Source organism: Sporobolomyces koalae, assembly GCF_050403365.1.
Source record: "Sporobolomyces koalae JCM15063 DNA, S_koalae_JCM15063T_v1_ctg20, whole genome shotgun sequence".
Classification (NCBI taxonomy): Eukaryota; Fungi; Basidiomycota; class Microbotryomycetes; order Sporidiobolales; family Sporidiobolaceae; genus Sporobolomyces; species Sporobolomyces koalae.
In genome coordinates this window covers 187,435-210,994 of record NW_027481751.1, presented here as the reverse complement: position 1 = coordinate 210,994, position 23,560 = coordinate 187,435, and the positions used below count along the sequence as shown (strand labels likewise).

General features: G+C 54.5%; 9 protein-coding genes across 9 annotated transcripts; 5 read left to right on the top strand and 4 right to left on the bottom strand.

Annotated features, from left to right (window-relative positions):
* Positions 1–55: 55 nt before the first annotated feature.
* JCM15063_001942 (uncharacterized protein) lies at positions 56–1,397 on the bottom strand (the record flags this gene model as incomplete). Its single annotated transcript, XM_076679194.1, has 4 exons — positions 56–767; positions 845–961; positions 1,039–1,151; positions 1,212–1,397. 4 exons carry the CDS (start codon positions 1,395–1,397, stop codon positions 56–58), a joined length of 1,128 nt encoding a protein of 375 aa, XP_076533718.1.
* A 356-nt stretch (positions 1,398–1,753) lies between these two features.
* Positions 1,754–2,326, top strand: JCM15063_001941 (uncharacterized protein; the record flags this gene model as incomplete). Its single annotated transcript, XM_076679193.1, has 5 exons — positions 1,754–1,756; positions 1,857–1,937; positions 2,035–2,087; positions 2,169–2,211; positions 2,282–2,326. 5 exons carry the CDS (start codon positions 1,754–1,756, stop codon positions 2,324–2,326), a joined length of 225 nt encoding a protein of 74 aa, XP_076533717.1.
* A 672-nt stretch (positions 2,327–2,998) lies between these two features.
* Positions 2,999–4,900, bottom strand: JCM15063_001940 (cold-shock protein; the record flags this gene model as incomplete). The annotated part of the gene is made up of 5 exons (XM_076679192.1): positions 2,999–3,375; positions 3,446–3,515; positions 3,581–3,645; positions 3,713–4,800; positions 4,884–4,900. 5 exons carry the CDS (start codon positions 4,898–4,900, stop codon positions 2,999–3,001), a joined length of 1,617 nt encoding a protein of 538 aa, XP_076533716.1.
* A 1,500-nt stretch (positions 4,901–6,400) lies between these two features.
* JCM15063_001939 (uncharacterized protein) lies at positions 6,401–8,523 on the top strand (the record flags this gene model as incomplete). The annotated part of the gene is made up of 4 exons (XM_076679191.1): positions 6,401–7,204; positions 7,268–7,591; positions 7,655–8,129; positions 8,204–8,523. 4 exons carry the CDS (start codon positions 6,401–6,403, stop codon positions 8,521–8,523), a joined length of 1,923 nt encoding a protein of 640 aa, XP_076533715.1.
* Positions 8,524–8,745: 222 nt separating this feature from the next.
* On the bottom strand, positions 8,746–10,129 carry PRO3 (pyrroline-5-carboxylate reductase; the record flags this gene model as incomplete). Its single annotated transcript, XM_076679190.1, has 7 exons — positions 8,746–8,864; positions 8,967–9,038; positions 9,110–9,239; positions 9,313–9,435; positions 9,498–9,666; positions 9,727–9,873; positions 9,939–10,129. 7 exons carry the CDS (start codon positions 10,127–10,129, stop codon positions 8,746–8,748), a joined length of 951 nt encoding a protein of 316 aa, XP_076533714.1.
* A 275-nt stretch (positions 10,130–10,404) lies between these two features.
* PHO8 (alkaline phosphatase PHO8) lies at positions 10,405–12,944 on the top strand (the record flags this gene model as incomplete). The annotated part of the gene is made up of 10 exons (XM_076679189.1): positions 10,405–10,446; positions 10,520–10,936; positions 11,024–11,051; positions 11,122–11,582; positions 11,641–11,711; positions 11,782–11,874; positions 11,961–12,155; positions 12,239–12,449; positions 12,534–12,681; positions 12,838–12,944. 10 exons carry the CDS (start codon positions 10,405–10,407, stop codon positions 12,942–12,944), a joined length of 1,773 nt encoding a protein of 590 aa, XP_076533713.1.
* Positions 12,945–13,361: 417 nt separating this feature from the next.
* On the top strand, positions 13,362–18,209 carry JCM15063_001936 (peroxidase/cytochrome P450 family protein; the record flags this gene model as incomplete). Its single annotated transcript, XM_076679188.1, has 21 exons — positions 13,362–13,472; positions 13,613–13,756; positions 13,828–13,902; positions 13,970–14,159; positions 14,225–14,342; positions 14,422–14,533; positions 14,610–14,740; positions 14,819–14,992; positions 15,054–15,178; positions 15,246–15,337; positions 15,417–15,538; positions 15,617–15,684; positions 15,753–15,878; positions 15,945–16,138; positions 16,212–16,310; positions 16,378–16,988; positions 17,054–17,159; positions 17,238–17,427; positions 17,501–17,613; positions 17,680–17,908; positions 17,989–18,209. The coding sequence occupies 21 exons, from the start codon at positions 13,362–13,364 to the stop codon at positions 18,207–18,209; spliced, it is 3,351 nt and encodes a 1,116-aa protein (XP_076533712.1).
* Positions 18,210–18,524: 315 nt separating this feature from the next.
* Positions 18,525–21,011, bottom strand: EXO70 (GTP-Rho binding exocyst subunit EXO70; the record flags this gene model as incomplete). Its single annotated transcript, XM_076679187.1, has 9 exons — positions 18,525–18,592; positions 18,655–19,164; positions 19,240–19,381; positions 19,469–19,537; positions 19,606–20,207; positions 20,275–20,377; positions 20,437–20,551; positions 20,615–20,699; positions 20,765–21,011. The coding sequence occupies 9 exons, from the start codon at positions 21,009–21,011 to the stop codon at positions 18,525–18,527; spliced, it is 1,941 nt and encodes a 646-aa protein (XP_076533711.1).
* A 656-nt stretch (positions 21,012–21,667) lies between these two features.
* On the top strand, positions 21,668–22,729 carry JCM15063_001934 (phosducin family protein; the record flags this gene model as incomplete). The annotated part of the gene is made up of 3 exons (XM_076679186.1): positions 21,668–22,228; positions 22,298–22,557; positions 22,627–22,729. The coding sequence occupies 3 exons, from the start codon at positions 21,668–21,670 to the stop codon at positions 22,727–22,729; spliced, it is 924 nt and encodes a 307-aa protein (XP_076533710.1).
* Between the last annotated feature and the right edge of the window lie 831 nt (positions 22,730–23,560).

Below are 23,560 nucleotides of genomic sequence, written 5' to 3'. Positions count from 1 at the left end.
TGTGTGTATTATTTGCATTCTATACATTTTCGACCCTGGAAGGGAATAGATTTATCTACGATGCAGCTCTCATGCTCGGTGGCAGTTTCTTGATCTTGCCACTCTTCATCAACCGTTCAACCTCGTCCCGGATCGGTTTCCGACGTTCTTGCTCGACCAGTTCTTGGATCGCGCCGGTGAACACGGGTCCTGCACCTCCTTCCCACCCGACTCGCCAATCGACGAGCGGGTCGCCTCGAGTTTCTCCAACATTGACCAACCCAACCTGCTTGCCTTCCTCCTTGGCCTGTCGAACCAATCGATACGCGCTGAACGTGGCCAAACTGCTGCCAACCACCAGGAGCTGTTCGGCTTCATTGACGAGCTTCTCACTCTGCCTACGAACGACCGGTTCAAGGCTCTCGCCAAAGAACGTTACGCGGGGTTTCATTGGTCCTCCGCAATGGTCGCATGCCGGAACTCGGAAATCCTCATACTTGACGTTCGGACCGAGTTCAATGTCTCCATCCGGGTTGAGCTTCTCTTCGCGTTGTCCCGTCTGGACCGAGTCGGAGTATTCTTGCCAGGCTGGATTCAGTCGACTGAGTCGATCCTGGAACGCGTCTCGTCCCGTCGGTGTGTGACATGATAGGCAGTGGGCGTGACGCAGCGTCCCGTGCAATTCGAGAATTGGCGGATCGAGAGGCGGAAGTGGTGCGTCGGGAGCAGTGGGAGGAGCAACCGTTGGCGGCGAAAGGTAGGTCGTAAGATTCGACGAGTGCGATTTGCTGGCAATGGCAAGTCGTTCAGCTCTCATTCTCTCAATCAGGGCTTACGACACAACAACGTAGAAGGCTTGGCTCACTGGTGAAGACCGTCAACGTTTTGAGTAATGATCGAAGAGACATAGCCCATCTTCATGAGTGCCGCCATGGCGTAATGAGTGGGATTCGACTCGGCGACCCTGACTGGCGGGTATCCTCTGAACAATACAAATCGTTCTGTGATGAGTACATAGTATGTTCCCGGAATCAAGCTTGAGGGGATCCAAATTCTCACAGATAAGAGCGGGCCCAATACCGTCTACGATGCTTCTCCTCTGCGATAAATTCGCCGTAGAAAATAGGACGATGTTTGCGGATCGTGTAGGTCCCTTGAGGCCCCCTGTATGCCTGAATGAAAGGAGTGAGTCCTGGGATTTAAGGATGAGATCGCGGAAATAAGAATTTCACCCTGATGCCCGAGTCAACACTGACACCTGCTCCAGTCATGATGCACGTCTTGCCATTGCCAGCACGGAGGAAATCGGTCACGAGTTTGATCGAGTCTGGCAGCGAGAGGTGTGGAGCGGGCGGGAACGCGCCCTCGACGAGGCCGGGGACTCGAATCTTCTCCAAAAGTGTCCGGTTCGTAGCCATAGCTGTGAGCGCTAGCTGGGTCTGAAGAAGCTGAGATGCGAGGATCGACGCTGACGTCGGGATTTAGGTCGAACAAGTGGCGGTCACGAATCGTCGGGCTTGTGAAGAGCAGTTGACTGAAAGTGTCCCAAGTTGAGCTTAGCTAATCTGGCAGCGCTAAGATCGGGGTTGGCGGGTGAGGTTGTCGGCGGATGCGGGCCAGAAAGGGAAGAAGGAAGTTCGACCTCCTGTCTTTCTTTGCCGCGTCGTTTCTTCGTCTAAGGTCTGCTCCCCTCTGCTCAATCGACCCGACCCAGCTTCGCTCGTTCGCACTCCTTCTAGACCACTTACTTCAACACTCTTTCAAGCAAGTCACCATGGTCAGTGCCTCTTGAAAAACACAGTCTCATCAAAATTTCCCCGATCATACAACCTGACCCCCGTTGTCAACGCGCTTGCCTGGGATTCTTCGCGATACAGGGAAACGGAGCCAAAGCCGCACAGAAACGGGAAAAGAACGCCGCCGCAGCCAAGAAGGGTCCCACCTCGCAACTCGCTGCCGTTCGTTTCCCTTCTCTTTGTGCCTTTCGGCTCGCCCTCCTCCCGCGCCATAACCGCTGATCATCGAGAAAATGTTTCTTGCTATCACCTTTTTCAGAACAAGGCTTCGTTGACTCTCAAGTGCAAAGTCTGCATGAGTCCTTTCATGGGGTAAGGAACCACTACCTCTCTCGTCTTGTTCTGCTCCTTGAATCGGTCCTCATCTTTTTTCCCCTTGATCTGTAAACACAGTACCGCTCGTGCCCCTCAACTTGAAGAACATGCCAGCAACAAGGTAAAAAACCCTGAACCATCCCTTCGTATACCTTATCTGGACCTAATTTCGGTTTTTTCGTTTCCAACAGCACTCGAAATCTCTTGCCGAGTGCTTCCCTGACTTCAAAGCATGATTTTGCATCCCTTCTCTCCGCTATTTCCTCAAAAGTCTTTTCCACATCATGATAGAGCGTTTTTTCCGAACGGGGTTTTTTTGTAGGTTGTTGTTTGATGGGGTTTAGAATCGAAAAACGAAAAGTTCGAAAGAAATCGTAGCGAGGTCTCTCACAGGGCTTCTTGCGTGGCACAGAGTCGTATATCATAAAGAGCGAAACAGATCTTGCTCTTTCTTGCAGACCTTTCGAGAGTCATCTCTTTTCGCATCGCATCGATTCTGGTAAAACCTGCATTTACGATTCGCAAGCGATCCTTCGAAAGATAGGGGCTAATCCCAAGAATTGATAGGAAATGCCGAGAGGGAAAGCATGTGCGGGTAGGAAAGGGGAGGAAGTGCAGGAATAAGCTGTAGTGGGGAACATCGTTTCTTTCCCCTTCGCAAAGGAGAGGAAAAGAAGTCGAGTAGGAATGGTAATCATGACGAGACGTATCAACAGGACAGAGACATGCAATAGGTGTAAATCTAGGAATTTGCGAGAGAGGAGGGGTTTGATCATTCGTTGCGGATATCGAGGTATATTCACGGTTGCGAGATGAGAAAAGTTGCTGGTGCTGGTACTGATGCTGTTGTACTGATTACTGATATTTGTTGAACGTTTTCAAGCTGTGAATCTGTGATGGGTTCGTGCCTAGTTCTCGACCACTTGGTTGTCTGCGACGGGTTCATCTTCCTCGTTGAGCTCTTCAATCTCGGTCAACTCGACCGCCGCCATCATCGCAGTGATCCCGAGACCGACGCCTGTGGTGCCAATCGAAGTTCCGACCGCTCCGAACCGACCTTCGTTGATCAATTCGCGTCGCTCCTTGTCCTTCTCCTTTTGCAAGAATCGCAACATCTTGTCCTTGCGGTCGTCGTCTTCGATCCTCCTCTTACGCTCTTGCTTCTCGGCGTAGATGCGCTTGCGACTGCGTGGCGAGAGCGTCGTAGGCAACGGGCCTTGAGAAGGTTTGAATTTCGAGAGAGAAGCGGCGAGCGCAGGATCCGAGAATGCCAATAACGGCGTACCTATGTATATTCCGAACAATTCAGCATCTCGAGAGTGAGGGTGTCATGCAGTCGGAGGAAGGAAGCGTACCGCCAAGACCAGTTACGAGAAGCGCTTTGAGTTGTGACTTTTTGCTGTCCCACACGATCAAGTACTCGACCTACAGGCAGAAGATCGAGATTTGAGACTTCTCAATCCTCCTAGAAGAATGAAGAGACAGCTTACGAGCTCTTCACTGATGAGGAAACGGTGACCTTTGGGAATTTCGAGATTCGTGTAGTGAATCCAAACTAGATTTCGGGAACGTCAGACTCTTGAGGTGACGTGGGAAATGAGCGACATGTGACCAGCACTCACTGTCTTCGCCCGGAACCTTGAATTGATCGAGGATGAACCCCCAGCCTTTGTTGCCATCAAAGAATTTGACCAATCCCCACGACTTGACCGCTCCAACATTCCTCGCGTATTCCTCCGCGCACAGCCTCACGAGCGACTTTTTCCTGTTCCTGATCCTGACCGGATCCGATAACGGGTCGACTGCCGAGGTGAGAGGCCGTTGGTTCCGAGTGTAAGGCTCGAGACTAAAGTCGTCAGTCTTGGGACTCGTCGCGGGTGTCGTCAAGGGACTCGTCGGTCCAAGCCCAAGTCCAAACGATGAAGATCGTGGAGTGGACAGCAAATCCGAGTACGCCGAGAACTGCGAGATGTCGGTACTTGCGGGCGAAGAGTCGAGCTGAAACTCGAACGTCGGAACTTGATGGGGAATCGTCAACTCTTGCTGTTGAGGATGAAATGGAGCAAGTAAAGGCATCGCAGTAGGGATAGGGATAGCAGGAGGAACACTGCCATTTGGCGAATAGGCTGAAAACGAGGGCCCGAACGAGGGATCGGGACAAGGAGGGACAAACATATCGAGAGGTGAACCAGGGTAGCACGCGAAGTAGGGTTGGTGCTGCTGTTCAGCGAGTACGAAGCTTGCCGGCACGGGAACAGGCGGCGGGAGTCGATGCGAGCCGGCATTGTACTCGTCGAGGTACCGCCGCGCAGCAGGGGAGAGCTTGTGCACGAGATCGCTTGCCGGGAGCTCGCTGTGGGACATATGAGCAGAGTAAGACGAGATTGGATAGACGATTCCTTCGCTTGCGCGAGCCGCGGTGAGCTCCATGACAAAGCGCAGTTCGTCGTAAGACGTCTGATCGTCGAATTTCGCAAGCTCTTGAATCAGGGCTGGGGGTCCAGAGTACGAAGCGGAGACGACAGCGTTCGAGCCAACGGCAGAAGTTCGGTGGCGGAGAGGCGGATGATCGATCGAGCTACGCCGTGAGACCTCGAGGATCGCGGGATCGTCGAGTTCCGAGACCACGCCGACACGCGGATCAGATGCGGGGGAGAATGGGTGATTCCACGTCGCACGCCGTCCGTACGCGTCTCGCAGAGAATGGGAGCTGCACCAAGTGAGACCGAGTCCGGGAGAGTCAGCTCGCGGGAAGCTCGAAAGCGAGGTAGGCGGGAGGAGAGCGAGACTGACCTTGGAGGGGCGGACATGACCCTCCTAGTCCTGATAAGAGAGCAGAGGGAGTAAAGGAACAAAGGAAAAGAGTGTGGTCGCCTTCGGAGCGGGGTGGCGCTCGGATAGAGGGCGAGGTTGTGAGTCTCTGAGCAGAGCGCGTGTGAGGTGGACGCACAAGCGGGAACGTGTAGAAGAGCACTGGCTTTAGACTCGGTCGGATGTGGGGAGGCAATTCGCTTGGAACGGAGCGGGAAGAAGGGAAGAGAGCGTTAAGCCTGTGCTCGTTGCATCCCGTGAGAAACGTGCGGGGCGACTCACCAGCCGAGCCGACTCTCAGCAGACGCAGATGTAGAGATGCTCTGATGTACGAAAACGCGTCAGGAGGAGCGAAGCAGCGGGACGAGGCTCGGATCGGACTCGCGCCACGAAAGTCTCCAAGAGCCATCCGGTCGACAGCGCATCGTCCGAATCCTTCACGTCAACACGCCGCGTCGCGTGCAGTAGAGCCGCAAAGAAGTCTGACAGAGCGCAAGAGAGCACTGGGACCGCGGAGAGAGAGGAAGAGAACAGGTTACAGCAGAATCGCCAGATCTTTCGCGGAACCGCTCAGACCTCGATCCTAGGAAGCGCTTCAACCCGAACGCGTCGTAAGAATGCGCCGTCCGTTGCCGTCTGGGAAACCTGAACAACCGAGCCGAGTGGATTGCGGGTTCGTCCGGATGGACATTGAGGTAATGATGCGGTCTTGTTCGGATCAAGGGTTCCGAAGAAGTTGTCGACGAAGCGATCGACGAAGCAGTCGAGGCAGCGCTGGGTTCTTCGGGGTACTGGCGATAGCATGAAGCAACAAAGCGGTTTCGATCCCGCTCTTGCGTGACTTGCATGCTGCCTCCGCATCAGCCTTCGGATTGTGAGACGTGAAGGTCGGTCCAGCTTGCTCCCGGGCATAGAGTGTCGGTGTTGCCGAGAGCGCCTAGAGAGAGAGACTTGAGCTTCTCCTTGCGGAGCTGCGGAAAGGTCGGCTCGTTCAGGACGTTCTGCTCGGTGGCTGCCCGGGCTCACGATAGCTGTTGTAGTGTACAGTTGACTGCGGTGCCGATGGCAAGGACCCCGGGAGCCGGGAGCGATCGATAATTCCGGGCACCACTTCTTACACACGCACACGCTCGCTCATTTCCGACCAGACGCATCCTGCACGACATTAGTCACAGCTATACTTGCGAGCTGAAAACGTCTCGCGCAAGAGCCGCATCGAACAGCGCGATCGCGCGCAACCTCCACTCAGCACGACCATTCCCCTCTGAGCTCGTATCGTGCTCGTTGGGTCGACAAGCGCAAGCCAGGTGAGCTGGCATGTACACTACACGCTCGGGCTGAGTCTCACGATGAGGTGGCTTCATGAATCTCGGCTGGTGTGGTGCCGCGGTGCGGTTCTCGTCCACCCGCGCAGATCCACCTCTTTGAAAGAGAGACATACATCCAAGCAGTCGGATTGACGCTTTGTCGTGCCCGCGATAGGCTCCACGCAAACAAATATGGCTACTCTTCCGCCTGAACTCGTGCTCGCGTGCTTGTGCCAGCTCGATCCCGACGCGGCCCCGACGATTCCGACGCTGCTGTCTGCATCGCTCGTGAGTCGAGCCTTCCGCGATATTTCGCGGTCTGCCGTCATTTGGCGTCCGATTCTCTACTGGGCCTACGTGCCTCGACACGGCGCGACCAAGCTCGACATGACAAACCCGTACGAGGCTTACAAAGCGCGAGCCGAGGCAGGCGTGAGGGCCAAGACGCTCGTACGCAAACTACAAGTGCCTCGCGGACGTCTGCCCGTCATGGACGAACTACGAACGAAGCTCGGTCCCGACGTTCTCGATGTGCTCGAGCAAGAACACTGGACGCGCAGGCAACGCGAACCCGACAACTGGCTAAGCTTGGCTTACTGGAGGGAAGAAGCGCGACGAGCGATCCTGCGGGACGAGGCGATCGAGACGTGGCAAGGAATCGTCGAGCGCGACGAACGCGGGCAGGAAGATGACTCTGACTTTGAGCGTGGCGTCAACGCATTCGCCGCGTTCAGAGGGTTCGACCCCGAATATGTCTGTTTTCACGATTGCACCCTCGAACTCTTCGGGCTAGCTGACTGTTTGCGATGTTTACGGCTGCAGAACCGACCGTACTATCGCATGTTCATCAGCTATGCCGAGTGCGAGATCATGACGATGTCCCGGCCCGAAGAACCCCTTGAACGTCTCCGCTGGACTGCCGATCAGGTGTGTGACTACATGAGCGGGATCGGGCTCAAGCCTAGTGAGGCGGGATCGTTTCATAATTTGAACAACGTGCGTCTGCTCTCACTCCCGAGTTCTGGGTATGATGCTGACAAGGGTAGTCCTAACTTCCAGCACTATGTCGAGCTCTCGTTCATCGCTGCTGATAATCCGGAGGTGAACCATGGCACTCTTCCAATGACACTCGTTTCAATCTTTTGCTCTTTCGTTCGGCGGATCCCTCACTGCGAAGACATCGAAGTGCGACCAGTTGGGTTCCCAGGTACCGTTCTCGCTGCCATGAGGATCCGAGGCGAGTCGAACGAGTGGTCGTACGTCAATCCGTTTGCCGCTGCAAGAGCCCGACACCCGACTCGCGCGCAACTACGCTCGATGCTCGCTGCACTAGGAACGACTGAACAGTCTGCGTTCTTCCGACCGGCTTCTGCAAGAGAGATGGTCAGTGCACTTTCACTCCAGCTCTCGGGGACCCATGACCTTTGACACTCGAGTGTGCTGCAGTGCACTCGAGTCAGTCGCAACATCCTCACCTCGATCCAGACTCGCCAAGTCAACTCGCAGAACGAAGGGATCGCCTGCCTGTACTCGATTGCGCATTCCCTTCTCGCACTCACGACCCCAACCTCCCACCTTGAGGGTCAGGACGGTGACGACGCCGGGTTCCCAAATTACGTCGATTGGCTCGTGTCGATCATCCAGGCCGAGTACCCTTACGATGTCCCGTTCTTGTCCCAGACGGTCCTACCTATGCTCGTCGAGAAAACGCGCACGCAAGATCGTGTGCAAGACCGGGAGAGACTCGAAGCGGTCGAAGCGTTGATCGAGAGCATCGAACAAGAGGACAAGACGGACAAGGAAAAGAAATGGGTCGCGGGCAAGATCCGGTGGCAGATTGGACACTGTTTCCGACATCGATTGTTTGGTTATTACGCGGTTGTACGTGGATGGGACTACAAGTGTGAAGCGAGTGAAACTTGTCAGTCTCTCCATCATGTTTTTCCTCTCGATTGGTAAACCTGACTAGACGACGGCTTTTTCTGGGAAAAAAAGGGATTATGCAGATGCAGGTGGACAGGTTACCGTTTGGTCGGGACCAACCGTTCTATCACGTCATCGTCTCCGATGGCAGTCACCGCTATGTCGCGCAAGAAAACATCACGCTCGAACCTGCCGTACCTCAAAACATTATCGATCGACTGTGTACCGACATTACGATTGGGAAATATTTCCGCAAAACGGAACGAGTCGAGGAATCTGAAGTGCCCGGATCGATCGCTGGGGAAGGAGAGGAAGCTGTACGCGAAGCATACCAGGGTAGGATCAGGTTTGTGAAGAGTCTAGAAACTGAAGCCGAGTATCCAGACGGTTGAAAGAAAAGCACGCTCTCTGCTATTTTGCATCTCAACGGATTCTCGGATTTTCTTCTTCTTCTCTTTGGCATACAGTTGTTGTAGTTGCAAAAGCGTATATGATATAGTCTGCTTTCGAACCTTGAAAAAAAACAAAAGAAAACGAAAATCTAGTTGCGGTGTTCCTTGCGAGGGCAAATGCGTATACAAGAGTGCAGGTTTTCGAGACAAGAGTTCTTCTCCTCATTTCCGACCCAAACCAGCAGCGTGTTCGGTTGTGGCTTGGATACACCTCGCGACTGTCGATCTCACTTTGCCATCCTCCAATGCCAACAACCCTGCGATCGTACAACCTCCTGGAGCTAGAAAGTACGAACACGAGAAACCGTTCAGCTTTTCAAAAGAAAAAAAGGAAACAGACGAGAAGGAACTGGGGAAGAGAGAGAGAGAAAAAGAGACGCAACTCGTGACTGAATCTTTGAGAGCTGCTGGATGGATCCCGGTTTGCAATACCATTCTCGCAGCACCTTGCATCGCTACAGTCATCAAGTCAGAGAGATGGTCAGATTCGTGTGCAGAGAGAGACCAGAAACAGAGGGTTTGTTACTTTGGGCAGCGAGTTCGACGGCTTCTCCTCGAGGGAGACCCATCATGACTCCACCATCTGCCATCGCTTCGAGTACGAGACACACGAAGGCAGGACCTGAACCGCATACTGCCGTCACGGCGTCAAAGTGCTGTTTTTACCATCACCCCACCCGAGATTGTTAATCTAGTGTCTCAGCTACGTTGCGAGGAGTGACGGCTCACCTTTTCGTCCATGAATCGGCATTTACCAAGCGGGGTGAAGAGGGCCATGAGGATGTCGCGTTGGACAGTCGTTCTCGGGTTGGCAGGATCTAGCGAAGACACTACCGTCATTCCTTCCCGGATCTGCAAGTACAAAGTGTCAGAGTCATCTCGCTCAGGGGGTTTAGAAAATTGGGGAAACGGACCTTGGAAGGAGTGTTGGGCATGCTTCGAACGACGGTACAAGACGCGGGGACCCATTCCTTCATCATGGAGATGGTCGTTCCTGCAAGAATCGAGATGAGGAGTTTGCCTTCGAGCGCTTCAGACATTCCCGGTGCGAGGAGCAAGTGAGCTGCGAGTTGAGGTTTGCAACTAGAGAGTGGCAGAGTTCAGCCATGGGAAAATCAAAGAGGAAACGGAGAGTTTGGTTACCAGAGGAGGACGACATCGGATTCTTCAACACTCTTGACGTTGTCTCGAGCTTGTCGAATGTCTACGGTTTGACCGAGAGGACCCAAGTCGTGAAAGGTCTTGCGCAGCTTCTTGACCGTCTCCACTCGATTCACGGTCGCGATGAATCTGAAAACCAAGTCTCTTCAGTCGACTCACGGGGTCCAAAAGAGGTTCAAAAGAGTAGTACGTACCGGTCAGGGAGCGAGTTGGGGTTCTGGTTGGGAGAGAGGATCAAGCTGCCCATCGGTGTCGACGGCGCCGAAGTTTCATCGTCGTCGTTCGAAGCGTGCGAGTCGCGTGGATGAGATAGGTTGTCGATGATGCCCGATAGGACGGCGATTCCCATGGTACCGCATCCTAGCACGCACAGCTGGTAGGGCATCTTGTGAGTCAACAAGCGGGTCCGGCTATCGGAGTGGGGGGGCGGTTCTCGGTCCGATGGAGGTTACTCGACGTGATGCAGGTCGAAGTCGAAATTATAGAGGAGCTGCGTGAGCTTATCGGCGAGATTGGATCGAATGCAGCGATGGGTGGAGTAGAAAAGACGAGGTTAATCGCAGGCCGCGGGTCCACATCACTCCACATTGAACCGCATCACCGCTCACCCCTCGCAATCCAATCTCGGATCCGGTTCAAGGGAAGAGTGCCGAGTACAATATGTCGAGGCCACACTCTCCTCGCCAATTTGTGCTTGACGAGGTCAGTTGCAACTCCCGGCGCTCCGTCTCTCTCTCTCGAGAGCTCACGAGTTGACTGTTTGCGTCGTCGATAGGATGATCACTCGCAATCGTCTGCGACCGAGTCCCTCCTGACCCACCACTATCCGCCAGAGCCCCACTCGCTCGCGGATGAGGACAAGCCGCACGCATCGGATCCGACCCCACCGCTCGTCATAACCATCCCTTCCGTGCACGCCGTCAACCTCGCCCGGACACATCCGAAACCTCGACCGTCTCACTCGAGGTTGGTCGTCATCGGCCTCGTCGGCCTGTTGGCATTCGCGTATTTCTCGACCCAATTCCTCGCACTCTTCACCCGCTTCAACGGCGACCCTCATGTTCAAGTCATCCTCATGATCTCGGACGGCATGGGCCCAGCTTCAGAAACCTTGGCGAGGACCTATCTCGCTCATCGCGCGGCCAACAATTCCGTCACTCCGCTCGATTCCATCCTCGTCGGATCCTCCCGGGTCCGTTTCTTTCGTTTCGACTCTTCTCTCTCGGTATTCCGAACCCCTCCCCTAATGCCTAGACTGATCGATCATGCTGCAACACAGACTCGGTCGACCAACTCTCTCATTACTGGTGAGCGATTTAGCCCTTTCCTTGGCCTGGTTTTTCTGAACTCGTGCTGAATATCAATACGCCAAAACAGATTCCGCTGCGGGAGCGACCGCATTCTCGTGCCTCGAGAAGACTTTCAACGGTGCGATTGCAGTCACTCCTGCGAAAACTCCATGTGGCACGATCCTCGAATCCGCGCATCACCAAAAATTCTCAACCGGGATCGTCACAACTTCGAGATTGACCCACGCAACCCCAGCAGCGTTCTACAGTCACGTCGTCGATCGTGATCTCGAGTCCGACATTGCCAGGTTCCTGGTTGGGACTGGACCTCAGGGGCAAACGGTAGACCTTGCGTTCGGAGGTGGTCAATGTTTCTTCGTTCCAAACTCGACCACTGGGTCGTGTAGGAACGATCGAGACGATCTCCTCTCTGGACTGAAAGGAGTGAGACTTGTCGAAGGGATGAAAGGGTTGCGGGATTGGAAAGACGAGGACGTTGACGAACGACTCGCAAAGAAGGAGGCGGTGATTGGGTTCTTTGCCAATGATGTGAGCACAGCTTTTTCGTCAGCTTGTCTCCGCGAATCCCGCTCACGCTCTCTCTCAGCATATGGACTACGAGATTGATCGAAAACAAACGACAGTGCTGACGGACGAGCAACCCAGTCTCAAGGAAATGTAATTCTTAGTCTTGTTTCCTTTCTGCGATACAACCCCCGAAAAGACTGACATTCTGAGGATTTTGTAGTACTGTCCATGCGCTCAAATACCTGAAACGCAAAGGTGAGAAAGGGAAAGGGTTCTTCCTCATGATTGAAGGTGCGAGGATAGACATGGCCGCGTGAGTTTTGTCTCGTTTCTTGAACTTGCTCTTCTGTCACGAGAAACTGAAACCTTCTCGTTTGATCTACTGATTGGGAATCGCAGGCACAACAACGATCCAATAGGACACCTGCACGACATTCTGGCATACTACGAAACGGTCGAATACGTCAAGGAATGGGTGCGCCACGAGAACGAAATCGAAGGAACTCCAACGGTCATGGTGTCTGTCAGCGATCACGAAACGGGAGGCTTGGCCCTCGGAAGACAACTGAGTGATGTCTATCCAGAGTACCTCTGGTTGAGTTCCTATTTCTCCTCTCACATTTACCGTAATCTCGTTCAAAGCGAACCGATGCTGATCGAGTCTTCATACGCGACAGGTATCCGGAAGTACTCGAGAACGCGACCCACTCGACTTCGTTCCTAGGCAAACAGGTTGCCGACAAGTACCCAGACACGACTCGAGAATGGGTGCAAAAGGAAATCTACGAGAAAGGACTCGGCATCTTTGATGTTGCGACTAGGGAAATTGATCAGCTGTGGATCGCGAGGCGAGACGCGTACAAAGCGAATCGAGTCTTGGCAGATGCTGTGAGTCACGCTCGAAACTTTTTGCGCTTCGAGACAACGTTGAGCATCTATAACAACTCGACCCGTTTTTTGTCCTTCGTGCAGGTCTCGAGAAGAGCTCAGATTGGGTGGTCGACGGCTGGACATTCTGGAGTCGATGTCAATTTGTACGCATATGGTCACAACTCGACCGGATTGAACGGGTGCATCGAAAACACGCAGGTTGGAGAATTCATCGCTCATACCATGGCAAGTTCTCGATACTTGCTCTCAGCTTTTCTTTCACTTTAGTTCTGACAAGGCTTCATCTCGCTGTGCAGGGCTTGAACCTTGATGGTAAGTTCCGATTTGGTTCCCTGGCATGGACAGCTGAAGCTGACCTTTTTGAATTCTCACAAAAACTTGACAGTCGTTACCCTCGAATTGAACAAGGGAAGCGAATCGTGGTTCTCTCCAAAATCTGGACACGCAGTGAATCGGACGCAGGCGTTCAAGCACTACGAAGGAGACTTTTGACCCAAAACTTTTGCATCCGCTGTCTTGCATTTTCTGCTCTGCACAGATCCAGCCTTTTCCCTTCCTCACCGTGTTGTTGTCATTACATATTTCCAGGATACATGCAACAGACGCCCGTGCAAGCACCGCGGCCGTTCCGTCCGTTGACGTCAAGGAAGAAGACAGAGTTTCTTCCTTTCGGGCTTTCGAACCCCGAAGGAGCGCGAGAACAATAGGTTTCGTGACCATGTGGCGGGGCGGTGATCAGCTGATGAACGTGAAACTGCGGGACGGACAGACGAGCGCGCACCTTCGCCTCTCTCTCTCTCTCTCTCTAGCCTCTTCACTCTTCTCCCTCTCGCGACCCCCTCAGTCTCCCTCTGCGACTGTCCCTTCTCCCAGTACTCCAAGATCCCTCTCGTCACAGCGAAAGACAAGATGTCTGGACCTCCTACTGCCCCTGCGCTGTTTGGGAAACCTCAAGAATCAACTCCGCGCTCGATGCCTGGCTCTGGCATCTTCGGAGCTGCGAAAGGGATCGCGTCCACTGTCAGTCTTGCTCCTTCCCTCTCTTTGAGCTGTCTCACAGCGGATTCCGGATTGTCGTCGTCGTCATTGGGCTAACCTCCTGTGCGCTCGAACCTCCTCCATTCGCTTCCCTCATCGTCTCGGTCCTTCACCTCGGACAGGCTCTTCACGTTGCTCAACTCGCTCTCGGAGAGGAAGATCGTTCCAACACGGGTTTCGGCAAGTTGCTCCACGGCGAAATCGATGACGCGTTCAACCCGCTCGAATCTCTTCGCGAAATGCTTGACAACAATGTACTCACCAAGGCGAGTGTCTTCTTCGCTCTTGCAGAGGCGAGTTGAGCTGACCCGTCACGAGTCTCTCTCGCGTCAAACAGGATGCACTCGCTGCCTGCAACGTCGCTGTTGCCCAACCTGGCGCCATGGACGATCGCAAGATGCTCCTCGAACGAGTACCGACCGCTCTTTGCCTATCATACTGTACTCTCGATTGACGCTCAAACTGAATCGTGTTGGCAGGTCATCGTCTTGCTCTATTCGCTCCCGCCTGACTCGAAGATCGGCGACGTACTCGAGAACGCTTTCATTCGTCTGCTCTGGAACGACTTGCAGCACCCTCCCGTCACGTTCGTTGGCAAGTCCAAGTATCGTTCGGCCGATGGAAGTGGCAACAACTTTTTCAACCCGCGTCTCGGTGCCGCTGGAGAACGTGAGGGGTTCTCACTCGTCATCGCTCTGCGCATTCGCAAGCTGACCCTCCCTCTTGATTCGCAGCCTACGCCCGTTCGGTCGTCCCGGCACACCCAATGCCTCAACAGCTTCCCGACAACGGAACAGTCTGGGACACCCTCATGAAGCGCGACGAATTCGTTCCTCATCCCTCGGGAATCTCGTCAGTGCTCACTCTCCCGTCTCTCTCTCATTCTCTCCCTTTCAGTTGGGCTGACCAAAGCTTCGCCTTGTGATCTTAGGTCTCTGCTCTTCGCGTTCGCGACTTGCATCACTCACTCTTGCTTCAACACAAACTTGAATGACCGCAACATCAACGACGCTTCTTCGTACCTCGATCTCTCTCCTCTCTACGCGAGTCCCTCTCTCCTCTCGCTCTGCAGTCTCGACCTCCTTCTTCAATACTGACTCGGTAACTTTGAGCTAACAGGGAAACAACCAAGAGGAACAGAACAAGGTTCGCACGATGAAGGACGGCAAGCTTCACGACGACGTTGTCGCTTCGCAGAGGTTGTTCTTGATGGCTCCTCCCACTTGTGCACTCATGATGGTCTTCTCGAGGTGTGTCTTCTCGCTTCGTCTGTCTCTCTCTCGCTCTCTCCCTCTCTCGCTGACTCCGAGCTCGTTCAATGACAACAGGAACCACAACTGGATCGTCGACAAGCTCATGGAGATCAACCAGAACGACAAGTTCAAGCCGTTCGATCAGCTCTCTGACTCCCAGAAGAAGCAGCAGGACGAGGATCTGTTCCAAACTGCGAGGCTCGTCAACTGTGGTTGGTTCCTCAACGTTATCTTCGGCGACTATATCCGGCAAGTTGGCTTCTCTCATTCCTCACTCTGTGAATTTTAGCTGACTCGCATGGGCTTGCAGGGTCATCCTCAATGTCAACCAGACTGCCTCGACTTGGGCTTTGATCCCTACTGACGAGATCAAGCCTCTTGTCGGAGACGAAGTCGAGCGCGGCAAAGGAAACACTGTCTCGATCGAATTTGACCGTGAGCTTCATAACTCCGCTACTGTCACACTGATCTCGTTTCGTGCTGACTTTTTTGGGGCCTTCAGTCCTCTACCGCTGGCATGCTTGCGTCAGTCAGAAGGACACGAAGTGGGTCGAAGACCTCATCAGGAAGTACACCAAGACACCGTTCGATCAAGTCAGTCTACTCTCTTTCTCTCCATCCTGCCTCAACTGCTTTCAGAAGCTGATGCCTCTTCTCGTTTCTCTCTTCCTAGATGACTCCCGAAGATTATGGTCGAATCTACAGAGGGCTCGCCGGCGAAATGGGATCAGACGTCAAGAAGTGGACCTTTGGAGGCTTGAAGAGGAGTGGCAAGGACGGCGCCGGTCGCTTCTCGTCGGTCTCGTCTTCCCTCCCCTTTCCCCTTTCCAGCATCAACTGACTGTTGTTCGCTCTCTGTCTCCTCGTCGTCAGGGATGACGACCTCGTTCGTGTGCTCACCGAAGGTACCGAGGAAGTTGCAGGTGCTTTCAAGGCTCGAGGTCGGTTGATTTCTCTTCTCTTCGATGTGCCAGATCAAGCTGATGCACAGCTCGAATTCTCGTTGCAGGTGTCCCCGAAGCGATGAGGGTCTTTGACGTTATCAGCATGGACGCTGCTCGCAACCAATGGGCGTGCGCGACCCTCAACGAATTCCGATCGTTCCTCAAGCTCACCACGTACAAGTCGTTCGAAGGCTCGTCATCACTCTCTTCTCGTATATGACCGAGCTCCACCTGACGCTCTCTGCTTCGAACAACAGAATGGAACCCTGACCCCGTCATTGCCAATGCTGCTCGTTCGCTCTACAAGCACATCGACAATCTCGAGTTGATGCCCGGACTCTCTGCCGAAGAACCAAAACCGTCTCAAACCGGATCGGGTCTCGCTACCGGCTACACTGTTTCGCGTGCAATCCTTTCCGACGCTGCAGCTCTCGTCCGTGGAGATCGCTACGTAAGCCCACCGAACCTTTTTCTTGTATGCGCGAGCGATTTACTGACAAGGTCTTGACCGAGATCTCTTGCAGTTCACCGTCGACTTCAACCCTGGAAATTTGACCTCGTTCCTCTACAAAGACCTCCAATTCGATACGAAGGGAGGCGCTTTCGGAGGCGTTGTCGGCAAAGTGAGTTGCACGATATGATCGGAAGCTGAGCTCAGACTCATCCTGACACTCTCGTGTTGCTTTGCAGCTCTTGATGCGCACCTTCCCCGCTCACTACACATACAACTCGACCTACGCTCTGTTCCCATTCTCGACGCCTTCGACGACGAACGGAATCCTCTCGAACCTCGGCCTCCTCGACCAGTACGATACGCGTCGACCTGGTCCTCCGCCCGAATGGGTCGTGATCGACCGTCGCGCTGCCGCTGAGCAGATCCTCGCGCCCGAATCTCCCTCGTTCGACCAGTTCGCTCCCGTGTACGGTGCGCCCCTCGACGTCCTCAAGCAGCAAGAACCATCGTTCCTGTCGCTCTTGAGCTCGTTCAAGACCAAGCTCAAGGCACGCTCTGAATGCCAAGATGTGATCGACAGCGCTTTCTTCCCGTCGCAGTTCACCAACCTCGTCGTCGCGGCGATCGCCCCGAAAGCGCGCGCCGTTCTCGCCGAGACGAGCTGGTCGGCCGGTGCGAGCCAAATGCGCGTCGATGTTGTCGAGCGAGTCATCGTGCCTGTCTGCATGAGCTGGATCTCGGACCAGCTCGGCTTCCCGCTCAAGACCAAGACGAACCCGCTCGGACTGCTCACGCCGGTCGAATTGTACGACACGCTGTGCGAAGCCTACACCTACCTCCACCTCAAGTAAGTCTTCCTACTTCTCCCTGTCGGTTGACTCGATGCTGAACTTCTTTGCTCGTCGTCGACAGCTACGATCCGACGCGCGGCTTCAAGCTTCGCAACTCGGTCATCGAACACACGCGCGTACTCAAGAACGTCATTGACTTCCGCCTCTCGCAGGCGAATGGATCCTCGGTACGAGTACCACCTTCCCTCTGCTCGAGCTGTGACGCGGGCTTACCATCCTTTCAATCTCTTTGACGCTGTTGATAGTCGCTCCTGCACGACTTTGCGCAAGACATCAAGGAGCTGTTGCTCGGCAAGAAGGCGGGCCAAGGTGTCGTCATGTCGGACAATGCTCGCAAGGTATACGACCGCGTTCTACGCGTCACCTCGCGCCCCCTCGACGAGATCTCCGACACCCTCCTGTACTCGATGATCAACTTTGTCTCTTCGGTCACAGGTCAGCTATTTTCAAGCTCGTTCCTTCTGTTGCGCGCCGCCAAGACTGAATCCTGTTCTCAACATCTCTTTAGCTTGCGCCAAGACTGTCGATTTCTACCTTCGATCCGAGAATGCTGGCGCGCTGCGAAACCTCCAGTCGCAGACGGCTGTAGAAGTTGGTCTCGCGAATGACTCGACCATCCAGGTGAGCCAGCTTGTCCTTGCTCTTGTTCAGGCACTGCTTGATTGCGATTTGTTCTCATCGTGACAGCACTACGTCAACGAATGCCTTCGCCTCGATCCTGCCGTCGAGGGCTTCGTGCGTCAAGCTCAATCGGACGTGCAGATCCCGAACGGTCCCCGCGTCAAGGAGGGCACGCTGCTCTACATCGACTGGACTCGCGTGAACCGCGACCCGAGCGCGTTCCCGGATCCTGACACGATCAAGCTCGATCGCAACCCGGTGCTCTACAAACTCGCCGAACCCGGCATCCGTTCTTGTCAGTGTCTCTCACTTCCTCTCCTGGTCCAGTCAGCTCACCTGCTTCACGTGCTGACCTTCTCGAGACTTTGTCTACAGCTCGCGACGAGTCGATCAACACGCTCATGGCGGTCGGGCTCGCCAAGGAAGTATTCCGTCTCTCGAATCTCCGTCGTGCTCCTCAAGCGGCAGGAAAGCTCGGAGGCGTCAAGGGGGCCATGGGCGGACCTGCGAGTACCGCCACGACCTACATTCTCAAGGACCAGCAGATGTCTCCGTTCCCTCAATCGATGGAGGTACTTTACACCAAGAATGCTTGAATCCCGCTTCCTCTCATCCTCTTAGGATAGCTTGATAGATCCCGACTTTCGCGTTTGTTCGTTTCGCTCTCTTTTGTCTCGCCGTCGTTTTTGGGTCTTCGCTTTTGTTTGCGTGTCAGTCTCGTTGAAGAAGAAAAAAGGAAATGCAGCCATCAATCCTGTGCATGCTTTCTGACCTCTGATTGCTTAGAGCTCGCGATAGTGCACCTCGGAATGATTGCTGCTCTCCGTCTGAGAGTAGCTCGCGAACGGCATGAAAGAGTCTATCTCGATTTACAACAACGGGAACTACGAACAAATTAGGGACAGTAACGGCTAGTCAAAGATCGAGCGGATCTTGGCCTCGAGACCGTCCGCGTCGAGCTTGACGTATTTCGTCGAATCTGGAACAAAGCTCGGAGCGTAAGTGTGAATCGCTGGAGCAGGATATTTGAAGCATGCTCACAATTGTCTTTGCGATGTCGTTGGACAAATTTGGCGTACGTCGGCACGCACATCCTCTCGACCTCACCTTTGAGCCTCTCCCTCAATTCGACTTCCCCTTCATCGATCTTGGCGACTCGATGCAGTTCCTCGACTTCTTCGAGCGCTTCGTGGAATCGCACAAATCGATCTTTCGTATCGCGACGTTCGGTCCCTCCACTCCCTTTGACCGCTCCAATTCCAGCCTTGATCCCTCCCGAGATGACACCGTTCTGTTCGCTCAATCCAGCATCGAGTAGTGCCGAGACCAATGGGGACCAGATCTCGAGGTACGAAGATTTCGTCGCTCGCATCTTCTTGTTCAGGACGTCCTCGAACGACTCGCCCAAGAAGTCAGAAGTTTGGGAAGAGAGGATCGAGTGGCGCAGGAACGAGATGTTGTTGAGCAGGTAGATCGCAGAGGTACCTTGTCGACCTCGTAATAGTCGTGCTCGGGATTCGAGCGAGTTGAGCAACGTCATGAGCAAGTCATCTGTTCCCCCGATATGTTTTCTAGTCAGCGGATTTCTGAACTTTCGAGGGTGGGGGCGAGGTTCATGTTGCTCACTCAGGTAGCGTGGTAAGAGTCCGTTCTCGCCATCGTCTTTGAGGCTATTCTTGGGTCCACCCCAATTACCAGCTCCGAGTACCGAGAGGAACGTCTCGACGATCGATTGATTGTCTGCCAATTGTCGGGCAAAGTTGACGATCTAGAATCGGAAAAAAGGATTGACGATCTTCCGCAATATCAGTCGCTGAAAAAGACATCACGTGGGAAAACGATGGAGGTCGCCTACGTTGTGAGTGACCGGACTGACGGCCGCAGAGTTTGATTCTGGACCTGTCGGGGCTTTGCTGCCGAAAGCCTGAATACACACGAGGAGGCGATCAGTTCGACGTACGCTGAGGAGAACACGATGCGTATCTTCCTCACCCGGACATCCTCGATCATACCCGGTAAACTACTCAAACACGTCCCTCGAAAGCTGTGCAAGCTCTCGCCGACTTCGTTCTCTTTGCGACCACTCTTGTTCCGGACAACCTCTTCAAACTCTTGACTACGCTCACTCAGTTCCCCAAACGATGCGAACGCGATCGGGATGAGAGGATGCACCGATTTCTTGATGAGGGTATTGAGGTTGGCCGAAGTTTGCGAGAAGAGGGAGAGCGGCAACGGCAAGAGCGAGGCGTACAAGGGTGCTTTCTGTGAATTCGACAGGCTCGAGAACACGGTGCCAAGCACGGCATACTCTGATTTGAATACGGCAAACATGACGTCGAGGACCCTGCCGAGTCCTCGTCGTTCTTTGCCGCCTGATCCTGAAGGCGATGCGAGACTCGGTACCGCGTCAACTAGGACTTCCTTGGCGCAATTCTTGAGTCCTTCTTCGATCCATTGTCCTCGAAGATCAGTGTATGTTCGTGATGCATCTGCGAACGATTTCGGTCCGAGCGAGGACGGGAGTGTAAGGAGATAGGTGAGTAGCGGAAGTGCTTGATCAACGAAGGTTGGCGACAGGGTTGGGAATGGTTTGCCTGAGACGGAAGAACACGTAAGAACTTTGGATGTAAGAGATTCCGGTTGAAAAAAGAAGAGGCTGACCCTTGTCGAACAAGGACCCAGCGTCCATCGTCGGCGAAGTTTCCTTGACCATTCTTGCAAATACGCCGACAACTTGCTTCGCGCCAGCCTCAATCAGTGCTCCCTATGTAGTTGAGAAAAGCTCAGCTGCAGCGCGGGCGAACCAGGTACATGAAGGCGTACCATTTGTGCGAGGGTAGCGGCTTGACCTTTGGCGTCCGTCTTGCGCAGCGCTTCTGAAGCCGCGACGAGCCGGTCGATCGCGGCGAGGTATGGTTTCAAGTCTCCCTGTTTGGGTCTGTAGTAATTCCCGTTAGAGCGAAACCTGGGCGTAGTTTACGAGAGGAAGTTCGTTGCTGACCCTGATTTGATGAGCCCTTCTTCGCGCTCGACGAGATCATGATGGCCGAGTAGTCCGTCGAGCGATCTCATCGTCGATTCGAGATCTAGTGGGAAAAGCACAAGAAAGATCAAGTTTGGAACCGTAAGGCGAGAACAGAGAAGCGCTCACTCTTGGAAACGCGAGTCAATTTGCCCGTCTCTTTGTAGATCGGCACGAGACTCTTCTCGAGCTTGGCGAGACGATCGTCGAGTTGACCGAGCGCGGTTCCCATCCGGTCCGAGATCTTGGCCGATCGACCGAGCGACTGTTGAAGCAGCAACAGGTCGGCGTTGGCTTGCTCGAGCGCGATCGAGGACGATGTCGATGCGGCATGCGGCGCGCCCGACGACGTGTACGGAAAGCGAGTGAGCGACATGAGTTCGCAAATCGGTACGGTCCAGCGTGTTGTAGCCGGATCAGCTGCGTTCGGATGATGTGGAGGAACCCCCGTTCAACGCAGCAATCGCCGACAAGCGCACGTATTCGCGTGGATGGGGCGTGTCTAGTCGAGTACGAATGCTCGAGTGCTGATCAGAGCCGATTTGCGAGAGTTGCGGGCGCTTCGCTTGATGAAACAACCCGAAGAGTTGACCGGACGTCTTCGCGTCTACCAGCTCGCCTCAACGCGATCTGTACTGCCGTTTAACATCGCTACGCGTACAGAACTCATACACGGTCTCATCGGGTCGTGCAAGGAACCGATATACGACTACTAGCGCCGGCATTCGGATCCTATTTCATCATCGACTTGCGTTCGTAGCTCGTCCAGCTCTTACCCTCGACCGTCTGCTCTCTGCTAGACGAACAATCCGATTGGTGCAGCACCGCTTTGGGTCAAGCGATCGCACAAGAATCGTGCTTGCATCTTTCCCTTTCTTCCTTTCTTGGAGGCCCCTTGCGTTCGCACCGACCTCGTCACGATTCTTGCTTGACTCCGTCACTCGCATCTTGTCCCTGAACCTTCACCACCGCCAACGAAAGTCAAGCGAGAGCTCGACTATATACACCAACCGGCTCTAGCGCATCCGAACTATGGACAAATCTGAACAAGCGTTCCTCAATGGCACCCATCCGGCCCTCCAGCGCGATGCCGACACCATGGAGACGCTCCGATCGACCTCGCCCGTACGCTCGTCGTCCCCGGCGCACTCTCGATCTTCGTCGTCCTCGTCTGCCGCGCCGAGGTTCAGTGCGGTCGACCCAGACCCTCCGGCACGCGAACCTGCACCGCTACGGAACAACACCAAGCAGAGCACCAACACGGGCGTGAAAGGTGTTCGAGCAGACTACCGCGAGTACCAAGAATCGAAGAACTCTCCGGCAACGGTCGCGAAGCAGATGGGCAAGAAATTGATGATCTCGCTCGAAGACGACGAGGACGAGCTCAATCGCGATGAGGATCAAGCAGCGCTCGAACGGTACCGACAACAGCGAATGCGGGAACTGCAAGGTAGTGGAGAGCGCGGATTGAACAGTAACGGAAGCGAGAGAAAGACATTTGGCCACTTGCGCGAGATCGGGATCGATCAGTTCCTCAACGCGGTCGAGGGCGAGTCGGACGACGTTGCCGTCGTGATCCACCTGTATGAACCCGTGAGTTGCTGCTGTCGAAACCTTCCCCTTGTAGCTTGTCACCATTGACCGGAACCGTGCGCGACGCAGGATCTCTTTCCGTGCATTCTCCTCAACACGCATTTGACGGCCTTGTCGCGCAAGTATCCCCACACGAAGTTTCTGCGCGCACTCGCTTCGGAACTCGACTTTATGCAGCAAGATCCCGAGGACGAGACTCTCCCGACCGTCCTCGTCTACCGCGGAGGAGACCTCGAGACGACATGGATTCGATTCGACCTGGAACTCGGCTCGGAGGGCGCTTTGGAGAGCCGAGATGCGCGAGCGCACGTCGAGCGGATCCTGTTGGAGTACGTTCCAGTTCTTCGTCACATGTGTCCCTAGGCTTTGTTTGCTGACGATCGCGCCTATGCGTGCAGGAAAGGAGCGATCGAAGGAGCGGGTCCAGACGGTGGCTACTCTTCGGTGCGGCGGAAACCGTTGCAGAACGGCAATGATGGCGACAACGACGACGACGAGTAGTGAGAGCACGCACGCTTATACCCCTTCCTCTGCAGTAGTCGCTCCTTGCATGATTACCCATAGCGCGTTCACGTATACCCCTTGTTCTTGCCAAGATTCTCGGCTAGCTCGAGCAAACTTGCTTGCCATTCAATCGAGGACCTTGCGGTGAGGTGTACAGACAACAGCCTGCAGTGGACAGGCAGGAGCAGGAGACCGTCAATATGCAGAGCGGCGTGGGGTGACGAGCTCGGTCAAGAACGCAGAGTAGTGAACCAAAGCGCAGGACAACAGTGATTTAGCTCGACCTGCTCGCTCACGCCGGCTCGTTGAGTGACTCTGCAGTGACTGCCAGGGGGGTCTCCTGTCTTCATGGCCCTAGGTTCGGGAGCGCTAGGAAGGATCCCAGAGTTCGAGCGGTTAAAGCGAACGATGTCCGAGCGTGCAGGTTGCGCTCTTCGCCTTGCGCGAACGGTCGGCTCGGCAGGCGCGAGCGGACGACCATCATCCGTGTGAGCGCGCTTGCGGATTTGCTCTACTACTGCATCGAGACTGATTGCAGTCCTCACGAGACTCTATCGCCTCGCAGATTTGGCGATTCTCGCTTGGGCGAGCCTCATTCGGGTTAGGCTCGAACTGTCGAACGACCGCGGAGCCGGGCGTCTCTCCGAAGGATCGAAGTACGAAGAAATGAAGCGGGAGTCTAGTGACGTACCCCGGCCGGATTGGCAGTCGTCTGGAAGCGGGATCCAAGCCCAAGAAGAATGAGAGAAGGGAGAGGAAACCCGAATCATCGACGAATCCGGAAATTTGAACGTATGGGGGATAGCGGCTAGCGCGGTACTCTTTCTG